General features: G+C 34.4%; 1 protein-coding gene across 2 annotated transcripts in view; it reads right to left on the reverse strand.

The window, feature by feature from the left end:
- LOC107152458 (X-linked interleukin-1 receptor accessory protein-like 2) overlaps nt 1-23,574 on the reverse strand; it is a 635,481-nt gene that overhangs the window by 557,974 nt on the left and 53,933 nt on the right. For both annotated transcript variants that reach the window (XM_048796877.1, XM_048796876.1), the window contains one exon: nt 2,747-2,845. In XM_048796877.1, the coding sequence (XP_048652834.1) occupies nt 2,747-2,828 (82 nt within the window). In that variant the 5' untranslated portion in view covers nt 2,829-2,845. The remainder of the gene's footprint in view (nt 1-2,746; nt 2,846-23,574) is intronic.

Below are 23,574 nucleotides of genomic sequence, written 5' to 3' on the forward strand. Positions count from 1 at the left end.
CTTTTTTTTAATATTTGTTTTTTAGTTTTCAGCAGACACAACATCTTTGTTTGTACGTGGTGCTGAGGATCGAACCCGGGCTGTACGCATGCCAGGCGAGTGCGCTACCGCTTGAGCCACATCCCCAGCCCAAAAGTTTCTTAATATTCTTCAAAAGATAAGTCAATTCATATAGGGCTATTATAAATAAAGCACAAATAATTTAGTTTCAGAGGAAGAGGACTAGGATTAATCCCAGGGGCACTTTACTATTGAATTACATCTCCAGACTTTATATTATATTTTGAGAAAGGGTCTCACTAAGTTGCTCAGGTTGGTTTTGCACTTATGATCCTCCTGCCTAAGCCTCCTGAGTCATTGGTATTACAAGCATGTGCTACTGCACCCAGCTATTCTTTATTTTTGAGACAAAATTTTAAACATTCCACATAGGAGTGTGGTAATGTGATATTTCTCTTAATGTAATGTCCTTGCAATACTCTTGCCTCAGCCTCCCGAGTTACTTGGATTATAGGTGTGTACCATCATGCCTGGTTAAATAATTCTATTTTCTATATAAAGTAATGTTATTAACCAAAGTGTAGGGCTGGAGAGGAGGATTATGATGGGGGTGGATAAACAGGAGGTAAGAGTCCAAAGAACAGCCCCTCCAATTTACATCAGCTCTGGGCAATTTAGGATGTCTTTTATTCATCCCTCACCCAGTTTTTTTGTATTATGAAACAAAACCACACAGATAAGCACAAACCAAGGCCAATCTACTAGTCTTTTCTGCCTTTAATATATACAGCATAAACAGAAATAGGAAGACATAACAGGAAAAGACCAACTGTGCTTTCAAACCATTTCTACTTCCCAGACCTAAAGGAAGTTTTGTTTCAATATTGCAACTGCTATTGTCCTGGAGGGGGATGCAAAGGAATGGCATGCAGAGACTCAAAATTCAAACACGTCAACTTTAAATGGAATACTTTTTGGTATAATGATTCTTCAATAAAGCTGAATTCATTTGGCCACACTAAGAAAACAAAACAAAGATCCCCTACTAAGCCACAGCAAGTAAAAATAAAGGGGCAAATCATTAAAAAGTTGATCTCTGAATGATATCTGTGTATCAATGGCAACATTCCAGATATAGATATAAAGATATACATACACACACACACACACACACACATATATCCACACATATATGTGTATATATTGTTAATTACCTCTCTTCTCTTAAATAATAAGCCAAGATGTAAGACAGAATGCATAGATAGTACCTGAGGGGTTTTTGTTTTTAGTTTGGATTTTTCTTGAATGAAACTTTTTAAATTGCTAACATAAAAAAAAAAATTCTAACAGATTTTTTTCCTTACAGACTCTGCTACAGACTTTATGACATATCCAGGTAAGGAAAATGGGATCTAGTCCAACAGGTTACATTTGCCAGTAAGTAATCTCTCCAAGTCTTATTTCAGTAACAATCAATCTGAACCAAGATTGAAAGTGAAAATGTGACATGAAAGGTAAGGGAAGGAAAGGCAGTCATGAATGATATGCCAAGTGGGAGAAATGATAGTTAAAATCTGACCCACAAATACAGCCAAAAAAGTCACAATAACACTAAAGTGATTTAAATACATAAGTCTATGTAAGTGGAGGAAAGCCAGTATATTGCCCTACCTTTACCATTCCAGAATGCTTTGGATTTCAGCACTGTTTCTCCACTTTATAGACTGTGACCCACTTTCATGAGAGACATATTAACTGAAGAACACCACTATCTGTTAGATATTTCATTAGCAAGTATTCTTACCTCAGAAAACGAACATTAACCAAACACCAAGCCCCATCCAGCATTTATTGCTTTGAAAATTAAGCTTGTAGTTTATTGTCTACATTTTATACTTAATGAGAGAATAAAGCGCATACATTTAATTCTGAGAAATACCTGAATTAGAAGCCAATAGAAAGCACCAGAATAATCTTTTGTTTCCACATAATATATTCCTCAATGCCTTTCTGGAATGACTACAGACAGAAAGTCAATTCTTAAAATGTCATGCATGGTTTGTAATTATAGTTAGAATATATAACGAAAAATGAAATATATATTTATGCATTTATATGTATAGCCATCCAAGTGTTATTAAACAATGATTAAGCTTTGATTTGGATATATACTGACTATAGCTAATCTCTTCATACAATCATGGCTGCCTGCCAGACCACCATGTTCTAGGAATAGATACTTCTTCTCAAGAAATTTTTCTTCAGGCAATTAGCTAATATTTTTGAACTTATAGCCTTTAAACCTCTGCCTGTTAGGGATTTGGTAGAAATATGAAGAACTAATGCTTTCTGATATTTGTCAAAAGTTTTCATTTAAATTATATTGCTGTACACTCAATTAGGAGGCAAAATATATATATATATTAAAGGTTTCCTATCTTCTCATTTGTAAATGTTTGCTCCCAGGTGTTTATTCACTAGCGAATGTAACCAACTCTAAGTAGGCCTTTAACATTTCATTGTCCACTGAGAATATACTGGTCATTGAAGTGTAACAAAATTTCACTGGTCTCCCAACATTTTCTCAGTGGTAGGCTAAAACCTCATTTTTATTTTGGATACTTTCCAATATAGCTAGAATGCAAGTGCTTTGTCTAAAGATATCCCCAGTTAAAGGCACAGATGCCCTCTGAATGCTCACAAAACCTACACATTTTTGACCAAATAGAAGTTGCCAGCAACTTACCAGAATTTCTCTTTGATACCATCTTCAAATTTGTGCTGAATACAGAACAGACCACAAGGACCAAAAGAAATGGTGGCTTCATTGTTCACTTTGTTGTGCCTGAAAAGTCAAAAGAAAAGGAAAAAAGGAGATGAGTTTAAACCAAATAACTTGTCCTCAACAACACACCATCTAAAGGTTGAGCATCCCTAATCTGAAAATCCCAAACCTAAAATGACATTAGGTATATAAAGGCTATGCAAATGATCCAAAATCTGAAACACTTCTGGTCCAGGCATTTAGAGATTCTCAACTTTCTAATTTTACATTTCTCAAAGACACATTATAAAATAATGGTAATCTAGTGACATCTGGCTCCATTTTATGCAAATGAAAGAAAACTTGAAGGTTCATATTTAATCATATCAGAGTTCCGTACTAAAACTTCAATACTATGCATTAGATTTAAAATAAAATCCAAACTCTCCCCAGTAGACTTTCTCCCCAGTAGATGCAACTCCAAGCTGCATCTTTTTATCTTTTTTTCACAAGACTGTTCTTGTTGTCTATGACCCAAGTCACTATGGTCATTTTATTTGTCATTTCCTTCTCATGGCCTTTGTACTTTATCCTGCTTTTGGAGGTCTTTATGGAGTTAGTTCCTTAACATGCTACATGCCTCATTCTCACCAAAAGGCTTTTCCCAACTACCCAATCTTAACTCTGTTATTCTTTAGCTTACCTCTTTATTTATTTTATCCATAAGATTTATCAACACTTAAAATCATTTTGTTTATGTAAAAGGAAGTGATTCTACTCAACTTTGACACTGGCATTTTTAAATGGACAGCACTATATCTTACATCATTGAGATGAAACTGTTACAAAACAAAAAAAAATTATTGAAAAAAAGTATGAAACAGAAGTGAGATATAATGATGTCTCCCCATCCTATAACAGGGAAACAACATTATCAGTAGGTATTTGGTAAAAAAAAAAAAAATGAAAACTATTTTAACATTATTGTCCCCATTAAGATTTTTTTAGCAAATTGGCTACCTATATGGTAGCTCATCTAGGGTCTTTTAATATTTAGAATATAAGCCCTGCAGTGGTATATTTGGCTCATCATAAACCCAAGATATAAAATAGCAAAGGGGTCTATGAGGGTGAAAGCATAGGATCTTTGAAATAATGAATAGAATAAAACCTGAAAGATAAGAATAGCCTTGAGATAATATTTTAAAGATCTAGAATTCTGTATGATGATTTCTTTTTTTTTCAATCATTGATTTGTTCCTAAAAGTACAAAACCTTACCCAGAATATAAGAGTAACAGGGTGATACTGAGTGCTGAGTGGGTTACTCTTTTCCCAGAAATGGCCTCAAAGATTTGCCTGATATCCCAAAATCAGAAAATTTCCAGAGATTGGTGTCTGAGGCCACCAGCTCAACAAACCAATGCAGCTAAATTCTTATCAATACCCACTCACCTCATCAATAAACAAAGAGGACTGGGAAGGAGAATGAGGTCACATTTTGATGTGGAAGACAGGCTTTTCCTTTCTCAATTGACCCTGTGCTTACCATCAGATATTCTGGACTTCTCCCAGCACCACTAGGGAAGGATAAAGAACCCTGGGGATGCATAGTGTGTTTGATATGGCCAAATGACAAGAGAGCCAGGACTAATCTTCACCTATTTCCAACACACAGCAAATTTCAATTTCTCAAGAGGAACTGGAGATGAATTTGGCATCCAAAAGTCCAAGTTAGACTAGATAGATAGATCATTCTTGTGGGATGCTTTGCAACATGGGGAACATAAAGGTATACAAGAGGAAAGTGACATGAAAGCACAAGCTAAACATCTAACTGAATATGTAATCAAAATTTACAAGGGTTGCCAGGTATGGCAATGCATGCCTATAATCCCAGTGGCTTGAGGTGGAGGATCACAAAATCAAAGCCAGCATCAGCAACTTATCAAGGCCCTAAGCAATTTAGTGAGATCCCATCTCCAAATAAAAAATAAAAAATAAAAGGGCTGGGAATGTGGCTCAGTGGTTAAGCACCCTGGGTTTAATCCCTAGTACTAAAAAAAAAAAAAAAGCAAGGGTCTTCCAATGCCCAAAGGACATACTTGGGGACCTTTTCATTAGCAGGCTATTACAAGAAGTACCTATTTATATAGTGCCTATAGACAGCTAAAAGAGCAATTATGACCAACCAAAGACACAGAGTGATAAATGTCTTGTCTTTTCTCTATATCTCCTCCCCAGCAATCCTCCTCCCAAGACAATAATACAAAAGGCACAGGTAAAAGAGGAAGAAGAAGGGGGTGAATGAAAGCCTACCAGGTACCCCCAAACTCCTAGACTAGAGCCATGTCTCATCTGTTTGAAGAAAAACAGATGATATTTGAATCAGGTAAGAGTTTGAAGTTAGTAAAGACAAAATCAAAATGAGACTCTTAAAATATCTAAAAGCATTTGAAAAGTTATAGAATCAGACTTAAATGTTTATCATTATCCTTTGTTTCCCAGTGAGAAAAAATAGGTAAGTGGTAATTAGTGGGGGGGGGCAATTTCATGTTCATACTCCAATAAGTTGAAACACTTCACAATAAAGTTTCTTTTACTAGCCTTTGTCACTCCTTGCCCTTTATAATGTAAGCTTTACAAGGGCAGCCATTTAGTCATTAACTATTGTATCTTTAGCACAGTCTGAAACATAATTGATAATAAATGCTTAATGAATTAAAGAACAGGACCAACATATATTACATTATATCAAGTGAAAAGTTCAAGTAATACAAATGAATGGAAATTTTTAGTGTTTTCTTTTTAAATTATTCATTTATTTGAAAGAGAACACACTTTATCTAATACATAATTCTCCAAATCTGAGCTGTGTCTTGTCACCTGTTGTCATGAACACTGTTGGTTCCCTAATGCATGTCCTCTTGGCTCACCCTAAAATTATCCCAGAAGTCTTCTTATGTTTCTTTGCCAGAAGGAACTTTCTATCTGCAAAAACAGCTTATCTAGCATAAGGGGTAGAATGGAAGTGCCATATTATTAACATGTAATGAATGATTCTTAGTCAATTATAGAAGTTGGTGAATGAATACTCCAGCTCACTCAACCCTTGGTATGTTCCAGTAGGATTGAGTGCAACCTGCTCCTTAAAAACCCTTTATTTGCACTTCCTTCCTTCCAGTCTGACTGTGCCACTCATCATCTTCCAAATAAACTATCCACATCCAAATCTTTGACTCATGGGGCTGGGGTTGTGGCTCAGTGGTAGAACACTTGCCTGGCATGTATGAGGCACTGGGTTCGATTCTCAGTGCCCCATATAAATAAATGAATAAAATAAAGGTTCATCAACAACTAAAAATTACATATATTAAAAAAAATCCTTGTCTCAGAGTCTGCTTTTTGGCAAATCCAAATCAAAACTCTGAAAAAAACAAGTACTTCACACAATTCTTTATTTTCCATAGACCTTATCTACCAAATTTCCAGCTCAGAAGATTATGTATACTTCAATCCAAAGTACCTCTGTTCTTCCCTAACCCTACCACTTATTGTGAATTAGCATCTACATATCAGAGAAAACATTTGGCCTTTGATTTTTGGGATTGGCTTATTTCACTAAGCATGATAGTCTTCAGTTCCACCCATTTACCAGCAAATGCCATAAATTCATTCTTCTTTATTGTGTATTGAAGGGCAAGGTGGGGAATGGGAATAGCAATGATAGTAGAATGAATCATACATTACTATCCTATGTGCATATATAATTACAGGACAAATATAATTCTACATCATGTCCAACCAGAAGAATGAGAATTTTATACTCCAAATATGTATAATATGTCAAAAATACATTCTACTATCATGTATAATGAATTAGAACAAATAAAAAAGAAAAAAGATATATACACACTCTATAGACTTTTGAAAGAAGGCTTATTACTCAAACTTTTCCTAAAGTACATGCTCATACTAAATTGTATTTACCAAGTGATTAGTATGTGATCATTTTCAGTTATAATACAAGCTACACTTAATAGCTGATATTCACAGATATAACATATTAGAAAATAATAGAACCAGAAATATCTCTACCTTTTTATATAACTGACCCTCCCTATTCCTTGCAAAATAAAATATTTAATGTTTGACATTGACTACAGGAATCATCATTGAAACTGAATAAGTTAATCACAGAATTATTTAATTATCACTTAAGATCAGTGGCAATTAGAAAACCTGGCCATATGAACTTTTTAAGTCCATATATTTATCCATCTCATTTCCATAGGTGAGTCAATTAATTCAACAAATTTTGCTGAACTGCATTTTATGATAATAATATAATTTGGTGATTATTTTGTTTGTGCTCAATACTGTGGTAAACCAATATATGGCAATATATCCTCTCAACAATCTTAGGAGTTGTTATTAGCCCTACTAGTCTTTTTGAGGAACTGACACTTGTGACTTACCAAGGTCATGAGTTAGTAAACTATAGAAAAAAGCATTTGACTCTAGGTCTACAAAGTCTAATCACTCAACCACAACTAAATTATTTTTCCCTAGAATTTAGATGCTATAGGAGTCATGAGCCAAGTCTGAGATTATAAAATGTAGCTCCTTGCCTACAAGGAGCTATGACCCAACTGCAGAGATGTGTGCTTAGTGGAATGCTTATTCAAATGTAAGACAATGAAGAACAACCTGCATATGTTAAATGGTAAGGGAATATAAAATAGTGTTTTGTAGCATGTTCAATAGATGATTCAGATTTCCCATTGAAAGAGAAAATCTGCCAAACTGTCAATTCACTCAAAGAGAAAGGCCAACGTAATCAATTTCCTAGCAGTGTTCATCTGCAACAGCAGTCAGCCTGCAATATCATCATTGATCAAGGAATGTCTCAGGACTGTGACCACTGGGCTCCTAACATACGGTTGCACACATCTGTTTAAATACTAAAAGTGTCAGAATCAGCTAAAGCTATCCCCTGGAAATCTTACACTGAAATTTAGGTTTATTACATTATAACTTTTCCTCTTGGTGGTTTTACAACCAACTTGCTGTTGTGTGAATAAAATGTACAGGACCATGTATAATACCTACTATGATGGCAATTATGCTGCAACTCAATTACTTCAAAATTACCTTTTTCCCAAATAGTCTTCCCCCCTACCATAGTTATAAATATGCAATGCTTCTTACTCCTGAAGTTCATATTCCCTAGAGAGCTTTGTGTATACTAATTCCCTAGGGTTAGTATGCAAAAATCCCCAAAGACCACATGAGGAATTAAAAAGAATGAAGATGCTAGGACAATGGCTAATGAGGGCATTAGTATTCCTCTCCTTAGAGTACCAAAATCTGATATAAGTAGTGCCATCTTGACTAGAGCTTTTAAAACTGTAATTGGACTAAATATTTTGACAGATAATTGTAATGATGATGTTATACTTGAATGACTTTCAAGTATAGTTTGCAAATTACCTTCCACATTTTACTTTCTTCCTCCCTTAAAGTGCCAGGTATATAGGATTTCTGATTTATGCTAATTTTGTATTTGTATGGCAAATTCTTGACTATAGAAACCAAAACAAATTTAATTTATGGATATATTTTAACACACCAGCCCTGACTAAAAGTATCAGCTGGTTGCAGAGAGCACATAATTATTTCTTGTTACATTCTTGCCATCAGAGAAAATTTTGGCATTTTTACAATACTTTCCAATCACACACACACATGCACACACACACACACACACACACACACACACACCCCACATACACAGTATCACATACATACTTGAGGATCACATACACAGAGGATTTATGTAGTTAATACATATTTATCTCAACCTCATATCTTCTAATTCAACATTCATCTGAATGAAGTCCGGTATTCACAAAGAGACGGTCGTAAGTTCCTATTATATCTTCAATCAGAAAATAAAGATGCAATAATATTAATGAGACTCTTTCTACAAAGTAAGGAAAGCTGGTTCTCAATAAGACTAAAATATGGAAAGCATATCAGGAGTTATTTAGTCCGCTTTCAACCAATCAAGAAACCTTTTTTTGTTTATATTATCCCAATAGCCATCCGTTCTAGATGTACTTCCCATTATTTGAAAACAACTATGTGAAGTGATAGCTCACTCTCTTGATAGCTCTCATTAGAATCAAGGTAGAAAAACACAGGGAGAATGATGCTAGCAGAACCAGAGATACAGAAGCAGGGAAAGAGAGAGGGAGAGAGGTAGCATTATANGAATATAGTGTTATAGAAGTTAGCATTATATATATATATATATATATATATATATATATATATATATAATATTTTATATAATGTATACATATGTGTATACATATACATGTGTGTACATATACATGAATATATGTGTATACACACATGCATACACACATATATATACACATATATATGAGAGAGAAAGAGGAAGAGATGGTTACAAAAAATAAACACAAGAGAAACAGGAATCTATGGAGAAGCATAGAAAGAAAAAAAAAAAACAGAAATAAAAACACAAAACGTTGACTTCCAGAAAGAGGAGGAAATGAGATAATGAGAATGAAAGAAAAACTACTGAAAGATAGAAGAAAGGACAGAGAAAAGAAAAGAAGATGCAAACATAGAGGGAAAACAATAGTATAAGCAACCACAGAAATATATCCTGTTAGGATATAACCAAAGTGTTATATATGACAGGGTCAGATTTTTCAAGGTTGTTCCTGTCATCAAACCTAGAACTAGTGGGTTTAAGGTCTTACAATTTGTTTAGACAAAAGTCAATCATTATTCATTTTGATGTGGTGTTTAAATTCTTTATCATCCAGCACTTTCTTCCATCAATAAAAGTGTCTACTTTTCTCAAAATGTAACCTATGTGTTCATATACAGTTTATGGCATTTTAAATTGGTATAACAGATTGGAAGGAAGTTTAAAGTGCTCAAGAATTTCTTTTCTATGAATCTATACTACAGACATCCAAAAGCATATGCATAGAAATATGTGAATGTACAAAGAGTCAATGCAGTACATGTTGTAACAGTAAAAATCTGGTAACAAACTAAACATCTTTTCATGGGGTTAGGGAAGAACATCCATATTTTACAATACTATACAGCCATTAAAAAGACTGAGGTAGAGAGCTGAGGTTGTGGCTCAGTGGTACAGGGCTTGCCTCACATGTGTGAGGCACTGGTTTGGATTCTCAGCACCACATATAAATAAAAAAACAACTAAAAATATTTTTTAAAAGACTGAGGTAGAGAAGTATATGTAGATATGGATAAATCTATAAGATATATGAAAGGATTATGATCCCATATATAATAGGGAAATCTGTGAATGGATGTGTGTATATAAATTTATAGAAAAAGATTATAAATATTTAATACTTTAAAGCCCAAGATTGAATGGTAATTTTTGTTTTTTCCTCAATAGATTCATGGTAATCATTAATTTGGTTTTCAAATATTTATGACTCTTATAGCATTCTTAAACTCCAAAAATGAATCAGCTAAAAGAGAAATCAGGAAAGCTATCCCATTCACAATAGCCTCAAAAAAAATTGAGGGCTGGGGATATAGCTCAGTTGGTAGAGTGCTTATCTCACATGCACAAGGCCCTGGGTTTGATCCCAGCACAATAAATAAATAAATACTTGAGAATCGATCTAACAAAAGAGATTAAGGACCTCTATAATGAAGACTACAGAACACTAAAGAAACAAATTTAAGAAGACCTTAGAAGATGGAAAGACAACCATGTAATTGGATAGGTAGAATTTAGTTTTGTAAAAATGGCCATATTACCAAAAGCACTATACAGATTCAATGCAATGTCCATTAAAATTCCAATAATGTTCTTCGTGGAAATAGAAAAAGTACTCATGAAATTCATTTGGAAAAACAAGGATGCAGAATAGCCAAAATAATCCTTAGCGAGAAAAGTGGAGCAGGATGCATCACAATACCAGAAATTAAATTATACTACAGAGGTATAGTAATAAAAACAGCATGATATTGCACCAAAACAAATATGAATACCAATGGAATAGAAGGCATAGGGACAAACCCACATAAATACAGTTATCTCATACTACACAAAGGTGCCAAAAATATACATTGGAGAAAAGATAGCCTCCTCAACAAATGATGCTAGGAAAACTGGAAATCCATATGTAGTAAAATGAAATTTAGCCACTGTCTCTCACCCTGCACAAAATTCAACTCAAAGTGGATCTAAGACCTAGGAATTAGACTTGGAACCCTGCACTTGCTAAAAGAAAATGTAGTCCCAACACTTCAATGTATCAGCTCAAGAACTTACTTCCTTAACAAGATTTCTAAAGCACAAGAAGTAAAATCAAAAGTCAATACATGTGATTGCATCAAAATAAAAATCTTCACAGCAAAGGAAACAATCAAGAACATGAAGAAAGAGCCAACAGAATGGGAGAAAATCTTTGCACTCTGTACCTCAGATAGAGCATTCATCTCCAGGATATATAAAGAACTCAAAAAACTTAACACCAAAAAAACAAATAACCCAATCAATAAATGGGTAAAGAAAAAAAATAGATGGGTAAAGGAACTGAACAGACACATCACAGAAGAAATAGAATTGACCAACAAATATACGAAAAACTGTTCAACATCTCTAACAATTAGAGAAATACAAATTAAAACTACACTGAGATTTCATCTCACTCCAGTCAGAGTATCTATCATGTCAAGTATATAAGTAACAATAAACGTTGGTGAGGATGTGGGGGAAAAGGTACCCTTACACATTTTTGTTAGAACTACAAACTGGTGCAACCACTCTGGAAAGCAGTATGGAGATTCCTAAGAAATATAGGAATAGAACCACAATTTGACCCAGTCATCCCACTACTTGATTATACCCAAAGCCCTTAAAATCAGCATACTACAGTGATGCAGCCACATCAATGCTTATAGCAGCAAAATTCACAGTAGCTAAGCCATGGAGTAGCCTAGATGCACTTCAACAGATGAATACATAAAGAAAGTGTGGTATATATACACAATGGGATATAAATCAGCCATAAAAAAGAATGACTTTATGCATCTACCTGTAAATGGATGGATCTGGAGACTATCATGCTAAATGAAATAAGTCAATTCCAAAAACCAAGGCCAAATGTTCTCTCTGGTATGTGGAAGCTAACTCACAATAAGGGGGAGATATAAGTTCAGTGGATTAGACAAAGGGAACAAAGGGAAAGGAGAGGGAATAGGAAAAGGAAAGACAGTAGAATCAATCTGACATAACTTTTCTATGTACATATGTATCACAGTGAATCTCACCATTGTGCATATCCACAAGAAATTATTTAAAAAAAATACCTATGGGTAAATGGCAAGAGGACAGATATAAGGAGGCAAGAGATGATAGGAAAGGAGAAGGAGAAGTACTACAAACTCAATTAGAACAAGACAAATTCCATGCTTGTATAATTACATCAAAATGGATTCCACTGTCATGTATAACTAAAAAGAACCAATAAATTTATGACTCTTTGACTTTAGAAACAGATTGTATTTCCTGACCCCATTATGACTGGAGGAGACATGCAACTGGTTCTAGCTAATTACTTGTAAGCAAAAGTCACCACTTACAGTTATGTATCACTTCCAAGTCAGAACATTATTTGTTAGTTAGTGTTATGACTTTCACAGTCATCTTTATGCCATGATGACTAGTAATGTTTAAAATGATGATTTATGTCACCTTGGATTGCAGAATGAAGATTCATGGAGCAGAGATTCTAGCCAACATGTTACATAAATGATAAAATAAAACATTTGATATTACAAATGCCAAGGGTTAGAGATTGTTACAATAGCATAATCTAAATTATCCTGACTGATACAGCTTAAAAGTTTTAAATTCACATTGAGATTAATATTACACTTTCTGAGCCAGGTGTGGTAACACATGCCTGTAATCCCAGTGACTCTAGAGGCTGAGGCAGAAAAATTGCAAGTTTGAGACCGGCCTCAGCAACTTAGTGAGGTCCTAAGCAATTTAGTGAGATATTGCCTCAAAAAAATTAAAAAGGGCTGGGGCTGTAGCTCAGTGGTAAAGTGCCCCCGAGTTTAATCCCCAGTAGCCCAGTAGAGAGAGAGAAAGAGAGAGAGAGAGAGAGAGAGAGAGAGAGAGAGAGAGAGAGAAATATTATACTTTTAGTGTATTATTATAAAATTAACATGATACCTAGAATAACAAATAATATTACTTACTTAAAGAATGCAAAATGCAAAGATACTATTATGTGCCATGATCCAGATTCAATACAAGTATTTAAATATAATTGTCAGGCATACCTCATTTTATTGCACTCTATTGTGATTTGCAAATATTGCTTTTTTTAAGAATTGATAGAGTTGCTCAGTGCTGGATTGCCACAAACTATCACTGCAATTTTCCCAATAGCATGTGCTCACTTTGTGTCTCTGCATCACCCTTTTTAAATTTCCCTGTATTTCAAACATTTTCATTATTATTCTGTAAGTTATGGTGATTTGTAATTAGTGTTTTGTTGTTGTTGTTGTTGTTTTGTTTTGTTTTTTGGGTTTTTTTTTTGTACCAGGGATTGAACTCAGGGCCACTCGACCACTGAGCCACATCCAAATCCCCAGTCCTAGTTTGTATTTTATTTAGAGACAGGTTCTCAGTGAGTTTCTTAGTGCCTCACTGTTGCTGAAGCTGACTCTGAACTGCAGATCTTCTTGCCTTAGGTGCCCAAGCTGATGGGGGCATGCACCATGCCCAGCTTGATTAGTGGTCTTTGATGTTACTATTATAATTAATTTGTAACTCCACGAACTGTACCTATATAAGAGAATTATTGAAAAATTATTGCAATTGAAAAATGTTCAGACTTCTCCAAAAGCAGCTATTACCCCGTCTTCCTGTCTAGGGCCTCCCTATGCCCTAGATACAACCATATTGAAAATAGGCTAGTTGATAACCCTACAATGGCCTCTGTTAAAGTCAAAGGAAGAGTCCCATGTCTCGTACTTTAAATAAAAAGCCAAAAGGTAGGCCTCTTGCACCAAATATCCAAGTCATGAGTGCAAAGAAAAACTTGTTGAAGGAAACAAAAAGCAAGACTCCAGTAAACCCATGAATGATAAGAAAGTGAAACAGCCTTACTGCTTATATGGAGAATGTTTCCATGGTCTAGCTAGAACATCAAACTAATCACAACATTCCCATAAGCCTAAACCTAATACAGAGCAAAACCCTAATTCTCTTCAATTCTATGAAGATTTAGAATAGTGAGAAAGCAACCAACAAAATATTTGAAGCTACAGGAATCTAGTTCATGACATTTAAGGAAAGAAACTGTCTCCATAACCTAAGAGAGCAAAGTGAAGCAGTAAGTGCTAATGTGGAAGCTGCAGCAAATTATCCAGGAGATCTAGCTAAGATCATGGATAAAGGTGGCTATACTAAATAACAGATTTCCAAAATGGTTAAAACAGTCTTTCAAAGGCTGGGACTGTTGTTCAGCAGTAGAGTGCTTGCCTAGCATGTGCCAGGCACTGGGTTCGATCCTCAGCACCACATAAAAATAAATAAAATAAAAGTATTGTGTCCAAATACAACTACAAAAAATATATTTTTAAAAACAGCCTTACGTTAGAAGATGATGACATCTAAAACTTTGATATAGTCAATGACTAGCTTCAAAGGACAGCTTGACTCTTGTTTAGGGCCAATGCAGCTGTGAACTCTAAGTTGAATCCATTTCTCATTGACTATTGTGAAAATCCTAGAGTCCCTATGAATTATACTAAATATACTCTGCCTGTGCTCTATTAATGGAACAACAAAGCCTGAATGATAGCATATGTTTTGATAGCATGGTGTACTGAATATTTTAAGCTCACTATGGAGATCTAATGCTCAGGAAAAGTAAAAGATTATTTTCAAGATATTACTGCTAATTGACAAAGTATCTGGTTACCTGAGGGGTCTGATGTAGATGTGCAATGAGACTAATGGTGTTTTCATGCCTGCAAATACAACATCCATTCTGCAAGCCATGTATCAAGAAGTAATTTCAAATTTCATATCTTCTTATTTAAGAAATACATTTCATAGGCTATAGTTGACATAGAAAGCAATTCCTCTGATCTACCTGGGCAAAGAAAATTGAAAACCTTTTAGAAAGGATTCACCATAATAGATGCCTAAAGCATTTGTGATCCATGGAAAGAGTTCAAAATATCAACATTTATAGGAGATTGGAAAAGTTGACTTTAACCTTCATGGATCACTTTGAGGGATTCAAGACTTCAGTGGAAAAACTGCACATTTGGTGGAAATAGCAAAAGTACTAAAATTAAAAGTGCACCCTAAAGAAGTGACTGAATTGCTGCAATCTCATGATAAATAATGAAAGAGGAATTGCTTCTTATGAATGAACAAAGGAAGTGGTTCCTTAAGATCAAGTCTACTCCTGGTATAGATGCTGTGAACATTGTTGAAATGAAAACAAATGATTTAGAAAATTATATAAGATTAGTTGATAGAACAGTGGCATATTTTGAGATGATTGACTCCAATTTTGAAAGTTCTACAATGGGTAAAGTGCTATCATACAGCATCTACTACTACAGTGGATGCGGTAGATGCAGAAAACATCATTGTTGTCTTATTTTAAAAAATTGCCACTAGACACTCTGACTTTCAGCAACCATGACCCTGATCAGTCAAGTAGCTATCAACACTGAAGCAAGATCCTCCACCAGTGAAAGGATCAAGACTTGCTAAAGGATCAATGATTATTAGCATTTTTAGCAATAAATTATTTTCATAATGTTATAGTATTTTATGCCTTTATTTTATTTATCTTTATGTTATGCTGAGGATCAAATTAAGTGCCTCACACATGCTAGGCAAGCACTCTACCACTGAGTTATAACTACAGCCCCAAGTATTTTTAACTAAGGTTATATAAATTCCTCTTTAGACATGATGCTGTTCCATACTTAAAACAGTACAGTATAAATATGTAAACACTGGGAAAGCAAAAAATTTCTATGACTCGCTTTATTGTGATATACTTTTTCTTGCAGTGGTCTAGAACTTAACCTGCAATATATACATGGCATGTATGTATTTCCAGGGCAGTGGTTTTTTTTTTAAATCCCCAGAACCACTGACCAGAACACAGTAGTACACAATCAATTCTTCTTGAATGTGGAATGAATTCAATGATTTTTACCCTAAATCTGTAGTTTTTGTAACAATTCCTATGAAATACATTTATGTTAGTTTTAGTCTATCATTTCAAATCATTCTAAATCAAGACTGCCTCAAGTAATGAGGCTTTTGTGATTTTTTTTTACTTTTCCCATTATATAAGTTTGCTTTCTCTACTTACAATCAAGTGGATATTTAAAAATTCTTAATAAGATGGGACATAGAATAGAAACCTGTGGACTACCATTATAGAACTCTCTATACATTGGCATTAATCCATTAATCTGGGTGACCAACTAGGTATAAATCATTTAACTACACTAGAATACATTTAAGCAGCCTATACCAGAACATCCTGTCATGAGTGGTATTGTGTTTGATACACTTGGCTTTCACATTAATATATCAGACTAATAATTCTAACAAAAGTAAACAACAGGTTTTTTAAGCCTAACTTGCTCCTAAGATCCATTAATTTATGAATTTAATGTATTGTGTGCCTACAATGGAGATACAAATGGGAGCAAGATAAATGTTATATCCAACTTTTATATTATCACAGTCTGTTTAACAGGCAATAACAATAAAGCATTTTAAATGTAATAAAAAGAAAATACAGAGTTTGAGATCAGAAAAGACAGAAATTAAGCTCATGTTTATTAATAACAGAAGACTTTGTGGAGAAACTGATTTCTAAGTTAAAATCTAAAGCATGATAGGAAATATTATCCCCCAAAGAGGCAATAATATGGACAGTGGCCTATAATTGAAGGTGCATGACACATTTACTAAAGTAAAATGAGTTTAATATGGCAAAATATGGATTTCTGGTTAAGACTAGAGAAAACTGATGCTGGAGAGGTAAGCAGGGGTCAGAACATGTAGAGATTGAGTTGCTTAGTTTACCTAAGCATGGATATTCAGTGGGAAATTAGAGATGATGATTGGAGTTAAGGAAAGAGACTCAGAATATATACTCATTAGTCTTTTTTTAATATTTATTTTTTAGTTGTAGTTGGGCACAATATCTTTAGTTTATTTATTTTTATGTGGTGCTGAGGATTGAACCCAGGGCCTCACACATGCTAGGCGAGCGTTCTGTCACTGAGCCTCAACCCCAGCCCCTACACTCATTAGTCTTAAGCCTAGAAATGATATTTAAAATTTACAGGCATAGTTTAATTGCAAATGATAGGGACAAAATAAGAAATGTCAAAGGATACAGGCCTAAGAAACAGAAGCATTTAAGAGATGGGCAGGTATAAAAATATACATTGAAAAAAAGATAGCCTTTATCACTTAATGGTGCTAGTAAAACTAGATGTCCATCTGTGAAAAAAATAGCACTAGATCCCTATCTCTCATCCTTAACAAAAGCCCAATGAAAGTGGATCAAAGACCTAGAAATTAGACCAGAAACTTTTTGTGCAAGAAGCAAAGATGAGGTCAACACTCTAACACATTAGTACAGACACTGACCTCCTTTACAAGACAACTAAAGCTCAAGAAATAAAACCAAGAATCAATAAATGTGATGGCATTAAATTAAAAAGCTTCTGCACAACAAAGTAAACAATTAATAGCATGAAGAGGGAGCCTACAGAATGGGAGAAGATCTTTGCTAACTGCTCTTAAGACAGGATTAAAATTGTTAATATATAAAGAATTCAAAAAGCTTAACACCAGAAAAACAACCCAAGAAATAAATGGGCAAGAGAAACAAGTAGACATTTCTCAAAGGAAGAAACACAAATAACCAACAAACATATAAAAATGTTTAACATCTTTAGCAATCAGGGAAATGCAAATCAAAACATGAGATTTCATCTCATGCCAGTTAGAATGGCAATTATCAAGATTAAAAACAATAATAAATGCTGGAGAGGACATGGAGAAAAAGGCACAATTTGACACTGTTGATGTAAAATATAAATCTGTGCAACTACTTTGGAAAGCAATATGGAGATTCCTCAAAAAACTAGAAATAGAACCATCATATGATCTGGATATCCCACTCCTTCGTATTTATACAAAGAACTAAAATCAGCATACTTTAGTGATGCACTATTCACAATAGCCAAGTTATAGATCCAGCCCAGGTGCCCATCAATAGATGATAAATTAGGAAAGTGTGGTATATATACACAATGGAGTTTTTACTCAACCATAAAGAAAAATGACATTACAGCACTTGCTGGTAAATGGAACTGTAGAACATCATGCTAAGTGATAAAAATCAAGGGTTGAATGCTTTATCTCATATGCAGAAGCTAGAGCAAAGTAAGGTGGGATAAAAGACAGGGTCATGTATCATAAAGATATAGGAAAGATCAGCGGAGAAGGAAGGAATAAAGAAGGAAGAAGGAGGGACATGAAAGGAAAGAAATGAAGACTGAATTTAACAAAATCACACTATATACATATATAAATATATCAGTGAATTGCACCTTTATGTATATGTATAAAGCATCAATGAAAAATGAATAAACAATTGAAAAGAAGATCAGCATAGAAAGGATAATAGGAAAAGGGAAGAGAGGAGGGAAACTGGGGGGTTACCAGGAAATAAAATTAAGTGGATCAAATTCTATGCATGTATAATTTTGTGAAAATGAATCCAACTACCTTGTATAACTATAATGCTCTAACTGAAATATATTTATTTATATGAAAAATGTGAATAGAACACACAAGTTTCCTCCTTATTAAAGCTAATGTCCAAAAGAGAAAGAGATGGATGGGTCCACAAAAGTGACTGAGAAAAAGGAAAAGAAGTATAACAAAACCTGGGTAGAAAGCCAAGTAAATAGCATGTTTCAAGAAAGACAACTACATTAAGGGCTATTCCATAGTCAACTCAAATATTTAAAAATATTCTTTGTGTTTAGCCAAGAAAAGGCTATTAGCCAAAAGAAGACTAAGAAAACAGGTATGTGGACTAGCATGGTCAGAAACACACTGTATAAAATAAAGAGTACATTGAAGGTAAGGAAATAGAACAGTGAAGACAACACTCACAAAGATCAGCTTATGGGAATGGAGAAATAGTCAGGTGTGGTAGTGCATGCCTGAAATTCCAGCAACTCAGGAAGCTGAGGCAGGAGGATGGCAAGTTTGAGGCCAGACTCAGAAACTTAGTGAGAACCTGTTCCAATATACTGTAGTCATAAAGTACCCCTGGATTGTTGCTGTTGTTAAAATTATTAACATTATTAAATTTAAAAAAGGAAAGGAGAAAAGGGGTAAGAACATAACAGGAGGCCAGAGAAGTTTTTTTTTTTTTCCAACCAATGTTTTTTCTCATGATTAGATTGGAGTTATGGTCCTTGAGGAGTAGTAGTACCAATTTTTTATTTGTGAATAAGAAAGCCTTAAACAATCCTTAAAAATAAGAAAAAGGATGCAGAAAAAAATTGAATGTTTGAATAAAAATAATATACAGGGTTATTCTAAAGAGTAAGAATACCAAAGAAATAAATGGACAAGAAAAAGTATATATGGAGCTTAAGAGGAAGGATTTGCCATACATGAGAAGATACACTATGGAAATCAGTGTGTAGCTTCCTCAAGAGACTAGGCATGGGACCACCATATGACCCAGCTATACTATTTCTTGGCATTTATCCTAAAGAAGTAAAGTCATCATACTACAGTGATACATGCATACCCATGTTTATAGCAGCACAATTCACAATAGCAAAACTATGGAATCAAACTAGGTGTCCATCAACAAATGAACAGATAGAGGAAATGTGGTATATATACACAATGGAGTTTTATTCAATCATAAATAAGAATGAAATTTTGTCATTTGCAGGAAATGGATGGAACTTGAGAACATACATTAAGCAAAATAAGCCAAAGTCAGAAGATCAAGGGTCATATGTTTTTTTCTCATATGTGGAAGCTAGAGAGGAAAAAGGAAAAGAACTGTATGGAGAATGTGGATCTTATGAAAATCAAGGGGAGATCAGTAGAGGAAATTGGCCAGGGGGTAGGAGGATGGGATGGAGGAGGGAAGTGCTGGGGAGTGATATGAGCCAAATTATATTGTCATACTGTGTGCATGTATGAATATGTAACAACAAATCCAATAAAAAAATCTGTAAAGAATAAAAATAAAAATAAAATGTATGTTTTTTTTTTTTTTTTTAAGAAAAGAAGGAATATCCAGGAATGGGGACACACACCTATAATCCGAGTGGCCCCAGGAGGATCACAAGTTCAAGTCCAGCCTCAGCAATTTAGGGAGACCCTGTCTCAAAATAAAAATAAAAAGGGCTGAGAGTATAGCTCAGTTGTAGAGTGCCTTTAAATTCAATCTCCGAGAGAGAGAAAAAGCAGAAATGATAGACGAAGGTGTACATAAGTTCATAGATCTTGTGGTGGGAATTTGCAATCTTGTGGTTTCTACATTCTCTTTGAAACTGCTGGTAAGTTTATCTGTAGAAAAGGGAGGTTAAGAGGTTTGAAGTATAATTCAATGATGGTTTATTAGCACATTCTGGAATTTTTCTAGTATTAGATGTTAAGGTCACCAACTTAAGTTTTTGGTGGTCAAATTTTTGTGTTGCTTTCATTTCAAGGGACTATTTAGCTATGATTCATATTTTTGTACTTCCATTTTCTCTGTGACTTAGTTTAAAATGTTTTTCAGTAAGAATTTTGTGGTAGTAGCTAAAAGGGCAACTTTTCAGTTTCCTATAATGCCAAAAACTATTCTAATCCTAGTGATAATTACACTTTCTACTTTCTATACTCCAGTTAATTGAGTTTTTATGGTACTTTAAGAAAGTTGTTGTGTAAAATATGGGAAAAATGAGATTCAGTGAGCTAAGTAACTTTCACTATAGCAAGCAACTAAGTGGAAGCAGAACAAATCATCTGTGCTTTCTTTCCTATCTACCAGTAACCTTTAACATTAATGATTTAATAATTTCTCACTGGCCAATAGCTATAAGTCTTCAAAGTTACACCTAGGCAACAGTAAAGTGTGTATGTGTATGTATGTGTCTACATTTTCCCCTTTCTTCCTTTTTCTTCTATTTTCATAATCAAGTAAAATTAATTCTACTGACCTTACAACTCATGTCCACTGTCACCACAAAGCAGGAACCTAGGAAACCCTTTGAATTCAGTTGTTTACCCTACTTTTCCTCCAGAAATAATTGCTGATATTTTCCCCATTTTAAAACTTCACGTTACTTAACCTTTTTACACTCACATGTATGAACTGGTTCACCAGATATAATTGGCCTTGAAAAGGAACAATAAGAAAAAGTTAAAAATTTGATCACTGGAAATATATATTTTAATTTAATCTTCTGGGAGTTAATAAATGAACAGTACATCTTTCTTATTGTAATAACTGTTGTTACCACTAATCATGATTATTAGCCTGGAAATCTTGTTTTTAGATCACTGATGCCTCTTATCATTTAAATATAGGCTGAAATTTTCCTGTAAATACCTAACTACATGCAGAGATCCTCCCAATTTTTAAAGAACTTTTAAAATACTTATCTCTTTCCCATAATTAATATCCTATATTTTGATATTCCTTTTTGCTAATCAATACTAGTAGCATCTATCAAATTAACAATGCTTGGGGTTAGGGCTATGGCTCAGTGGTAGAGCTCTTGCCTAGCATGTGTGAGGCACTGGGTTTGATTCTCAGCACCACATAAAAATAAATAAAATAAAGGTCCATTGACAACTAAACAATATTTTTTTAAAAAATTAACAAAGCTTTAAAAAATAAAAACCTAACATAACGTTAAAAATCCTGCAGTAAAACAAACACTCTCATATACTGGCAGTGAAAATATAAATTATAATTTATTTTTCTGAAGGAAAAATTAGATATTGTGACAATAGAATAACTTTTTTAAAATAACAGTCTCAGAAAATGAAGTCAAAAATTCACATATAAGAATGTCATGTTAGAGGAATATAGGTTTTCAAGATAGCAGACTAGAGGAGGTTGCTTTCCTGGCTGCTCCATGGCATGAAACCAACAAAGCAGACAGGAAGCTTCTCAGCAAGGGAGGTGAACAAAAAAGATGGGGAGGGGGGACTTTACTGGAATTTAAAACCAGAGAGTCAAAGCAAGCAGGGACTCAGGAGGTTGGATATAATAAAATGAGGAAGAAATCCCCAGTGGTAGAGGCAGTGCTAAGGATTGCATTAGCTATTCTGGGTCTCTTATTTTTACACATGAATTTCATAACTGTTTTTCTATTTCTATGAGGAATTTCATTGGGATTTTGATTGAAATTTCATTAAATCTGTATAGTGCTTTTGGTCATATGGTAACTTTGACAATATTAATTCTGCCTATCCAAGAACAAGAGGGATCATTCCATCTTCTAAGGTCTCTAATTTTCTTTCTTTAGCATTCTGTAGTTTTCATTGTAGAAGTCTTTCACCTCTTTCATTAAGTTGATTCCCAGGTATTTCGTGGTTTTTTGAGGCTATTGTAAATGTGGTAGTTTTCCTATTTCTCTTTCAGAGGATTTGTCACTGATGTACAAGAATGCCTTTGATTTATGGGTGTTTATTTTATACCCTGCTACTTTTCTGAATTCATTTATTACTTCTAGAAGTTTTCTGGTAGAATTTTTTGGGTCTTCTAGGTAAAGAATCATATTGTTGGAAAATATTGATAGTTTGAATTCTCCTTTTCCTATCCGTATCCCTTTAATTTCTTTCTTCTAATTGCTCTGGCTATAGTTTCAGAACTATGTTAGAAGTGGTGAAAGAGGGCATCCCTGTCTTGTTCCAGTTTTTAGAAGGAATGCTTTCAATTTTTCTCCGTTTAGAATATAGTTGGCCTGGGCCTTAGCATAAATAGGTTTTACAATGTTGCAATATGTTGTTTTACTAGTGTTTTGAACATGAAGGGGTACTGTATTTTGTCAAATGCTTTTTCTGCATCTATTGAGATGATGGTATGATTCTTGTCTTTTAGTCTATTGATGTGATGAATTACATTTATTGATTTCCATATGTTGAACCACCTTACATCCCTGGGATGAATCCCACATGATCATGATGCACTCTTTTTGATATGCTTTTGTATTCTATTTGCCAGAATTTTATTGCGTGAGTAGTGGCCAGGATTCCTGAGTAGGTGGGTGGTCAGGAGTCCTGCACAGGTGCTGATGCTGGTGGTCCTGCTCAGGCACCTGGAAATCCTGTGTGGATGAGTAGTTGGAAGTTCTGTGCTTACACAGAGGCCTGAAGACCTGCAAATGCAGAGTAGCCATGATTCCCACATGGGAGCAGCTGTCAGGGGTCCTCTAATCACTCACAAAGAAACAGTATTCCTACTACTTGAATCCCAGGTCCCAGAGTGACACAGAATGCAGCCTCCCTCAAGCATGCCATCTTGGATTCCCCATTTCTAGCATTTTTGAAGCCAGTTATTTTCCATCGATCAGTATTCTGAGGACTACAATGTTTGATTAGTATGTTTTAGTTTTGTTTTGTATTCTTTTATATTTATTTTTAATTTTTTAAAATTTTACTTTATATAT

Source organism: Marmota marmota, unplaced genomic scaffold (genome assembly GCF_001458135.2).
Source record: "Marmota marmota marmota unplaced genomic scaffold, marMar, whole genome shotgun sequence".
Lineage (NCBI taxonomy): Eukaryota > Metazoa > Chordata > Mammalia > Rodentia > Sciuridae > Marmota > Marmota marmota.